The sequence below is a fragment of the Trichophyton rubrum genome (assembly GCF_000151425.1).
Source record: "Trichophyton rubrum CBS 118892 genomic scaffold supercont2.1, whole genome shotgun sequence".
In the NCBI taxonomy this organism is placed as follows: domain Eukaryota; kingdom Fungi; phylum Ascomycota; class Eurotiomycetes; order Onygenales; family Arthrodermataceae; genus Trichophyton; species Trichophyton rubrum.
In genome coordinates, this window is record NW_003456428.1 from 2,159,818 (window position 1) to 2,163,335 (window position 3,518).

General features: G+C 46.6%; 1 protein-coding gene across 1 annotated transcript; it reads right to left on the bottom strand.

The window, feature by feature from the left end:
* Positions 1-1,517: 1,517 nt before the first annotated feature.
* Positions 1,518-3,456, bottom strand: TERG_11635 (chromatin remodeling factor mit1; the record flags this gene model as incomplete). The annotated part of the gene is made up of 2 exons (XM_047750720.1): positions 1,518-1,709; positions 1,768-3,456. 2 exons carry the CDS (start codon positions 3,454-3,456, stop codon positions 1,518-1,520), a joined length of 1,881 nt encoding a protein of 626 aa, XP_047605240.1.
* Between the last annotated feature and the right edge of the window lie 62 nt (positions 3,457-3,518).

Sequence of the window (3,518 nt, forward strand, 5' to 3'; positions counted from 1 at the left end):
CAGAGAGCAGAAGAGCTTGATATCAGCCAGCTTGCTAGAGCAAAGAGGCCTAGAATTCAATATCAACAGGAGAAATAAAATAAGACACAAAGCTAACCGACAGTGTAGCTGTCGGGATTAGGTGGTATAAGTCCTCAAGAGCAGCAGTGGGTGGAGGTCTCTCCTACGTTGACATCCAGCCAAACAAACCAACAAACTTGCATTAAAGAAGACGGAAGATGCCATCTCGGAGGGATACACTGCCACGCCTCCGCTCCCCGTATTGAAATGCAGGTGGGCAGCCTTGAGGCTTTGGTAAGGCACCTGTAAATTCTTAGATCTGATAGTTCTATGACGCATACTACAGCACTGATGTGTAGTATGTTGATATCTCGACAGGGGTAGGAGCGTTCTTCCGCCAGGAGCAATGTATTGGTCAGAAGCAAAAGAAGCAAATACATAAAACATAGGCTGCTAGGCAGCCAATTATGCATCTATACGTTTTCTATCAAATAATCCCTTGATTGCTGCTCTTGATCCCGTCTATCATTTTCTTTCTCAACGACGTTTGAAGTCGGCTTAAGGTTCGGGTTTGCAAGGATATGTCACGTGATATGCACTTGGGGGAGAAAAAGGGGTGTTGGTTCCCAAGTTGGAGTAAAGAGACGACGACGACGGCAAAGAGCGAATCTTATTATAGAGTCAAAATTGTTTCGGATGTCTAATTCTACTAATGTTTTATCAATATGGTATCAAGAACCGTGGAAATCCATGATGTACATGAAGGGTAATTTGGTTAAGGGGTAGCCTCTGAGAGTTTGATGGTTCGTGGTAGGTAAAGGCATCAAGGAGGCCATTCTGTCGAACAAAGGGCATTGCAATCCTTATTTTGTTCAGCTAGGGCTAGCTTTGATATGTGTAGTAATTAGAGTATGGGTTCTGAGTTGGGGCATAAGGCGAACTATACCCGTGAGGTGCAGCGGATGAATGGGGGCGGCTGGGTTGGTGCTGGGCATGTGGCATCCCTGGTCGTGGGGGAGCTACAGGGTAACTAGGGTCAGGGAGGGAATTCAACGGTTGTGGCGGATTGGGTGCTTGTGCGGTATAGAAATGGTCGGGATGATTTTGCGGATGGGGGTTTTGGGTATAAGGAGGGCCTAAAGGAGGATTCGTAGTCATTGTGCATTGTGTTTGCTCTTGAGAAGCAGCTTTCTTACGCGCGGCGACAAGGTGTCCACGAATTCCTCTTAGATATTTAGTAGCTGCTTCAACAAGGTCGCTTGGTTCCGTACTTTGTCGTAATGAGCCAAGCATCGATGCGACTTGTAGCTCGGATTGAAGGTGTGGACATGTTCGTAAGTGGCCAAGGTGGGCGATTCCGCAGAGGCCACAGTGTTCAACTCCAGCGAGTCTGAGTTGACAGTAACCAACGGGATGAAGATGGTTGCATGCCATGCAAGGATGCTTCTCATTCAGGGTGGACTGTGTTTCCACATCGCCGTCGGGATAGGCAATACTAGCGCGTTTGAAAGGCCGGGCTAACAGGCCGCGTGAATATATGATAAATGAAAACACTTCACCGAATGAATCTTACCAGCGCGTTTCCCAAGCGTCTCTGACCGTTCAGATGTTGCAGTGACATCAGTATCAGACTCAGATGGGCCGTTGAATTCAACGTCGCTATCATTATCTGCGTTGTTATTCCTGTCGTGACCTCGGTAATTGATGGTCTAAAAGTAGGATCTTTAGCATAGAGAGATAGAGTAAATTTGCAGGTTGGAACCATACCTGACGCTTGCGTTTGCCTCTCCCGAATGCTTCTGCTTTGGCCCTCGCTTCCTGTTCTGCTGCCCTTTCTCGCTCCTGAAGGATCTTTTCCCAAACAGTATTACTTGGTGGTGGTGTAGATTCAACATCACCAAGTGCATCCTCCATTGATTCGTTGACCCATACCCTTGCAAAACTAAACTGCGATTCTGCAGAAGTATCATTACCCACCTTGGTGTTTTCCACTTCACTCTGGTCAATCAGCTTATTAACGGATTGCGAATCGTAAACGAGATCACCAGTGTTGTCATTATCGAACAATGCTTCCGCTCCGTGGCGTAGGATAGCTTCCAGATCAAGTTCATCATCATCCTCGGCGTCCATTCGCTCAATAAGTACGTGATCCAGCGCCATTTTCTTCTTTCCAATCTGCATAATTTTCTCTTCAGCAGACCCGCGAGTCATCAGCTGGAAAACCATGACTTTCTTTTTCTGCCCGATTCGGTGAGCTCTGGATAAAGCCTGTATATCTTGGTGTGGGTTGAAGTCGGGATCCAGAATAATCACTGTATCTGCTGTTGCTAGGTTGATGCCAACGCCACCGGCCCTCGTAGAAAGGAGGAATGCAAAGTACTCGGAACCCGGCGCGTTATAAGCATCGATATTCTTCTGTTTCTTCAGCGACGTCATGCTGCCATCAAGACGAAGATGTTCAAGGCCAAGGCCATCCAAGAAGTCCTCAACAATGTCTAAAAAGTCCAAAAACTGGCTGAATATTAGAACTCTGTGCCCCCGCTTCTGGAGCTTGGGTAGTAGAAGCTCTAAAAGCTGGAGCTTGGCTGATGCTTCAACCATGTTCCGGTGTAGTAAGGTTGAATTGACGCCTCTATCTTCAATGGCCTTTGAATAGACGAAGGGGTGGCACAGGCATTTCCGAAGCTGCATCAAAATATTGTTCAGATTGTGGCGTTCACTTTGTTTGACAGTTGAATCTGTGCCAGTATTCTTGAACACAGATTTGATTAGCTGTGAATTTTTGGAAAGAATTGACTTGTATAGCTTTTTCTGCACAATGGTCATGGAAACGGGAAGTATGATTTGCGCCACAGGTGGAAGGAATGAAAGCACCTGGGCTTTGGTTCGTCGAAGAAAGAATGGCCTGATCATATCATGGAGTTTGTTCACGTTCTCGTTGGTCATTTCTTTATATTCCTCCTCTAGAGCAACTGCATTGTGAGAGCGGTCGCAGAACTGAAGGATGTTGAATAATTCACGAATGTTGTTCTGGAGCGGTGTTCCCGTAAGAAGCAATATAAATGGTACCGACATCTTCAAGAGGGTTTCATAAAGCTGGTTCTTGTCATTCTTCAGTCGGTGTCCTTCGTCGACAACGAGCCCTGCCCAAGGGATGGTTGAGAATAACTTTCTAGTCTTGTCCTCGATCATACTTTCATAGGATGTCACGACGATATGGCACCGAAGGTCCTTGGATGAACGGGGGAACATCTCGTACTCTTGAGCAATCTTCCGAGCAGCTGCCGAACCATAGCACGTAACAACTCGGAGACTTGGTGTCCATCTTTTGATCTCCTGTCTCCAATTTGCACAAGTCGAGTTTGGAACAACTACCAGGAAGGGCCAGCAATTGTGGTCTTGGATTAAAGTGGCGAGACGAGATGACTTGAATAGTTTTACCCAGCCCCATCTCATCCGCGAGCACCGAGCTCTGCTGTTTATACCACATGAAATATTATCCAATTTAGCCCTTCAAG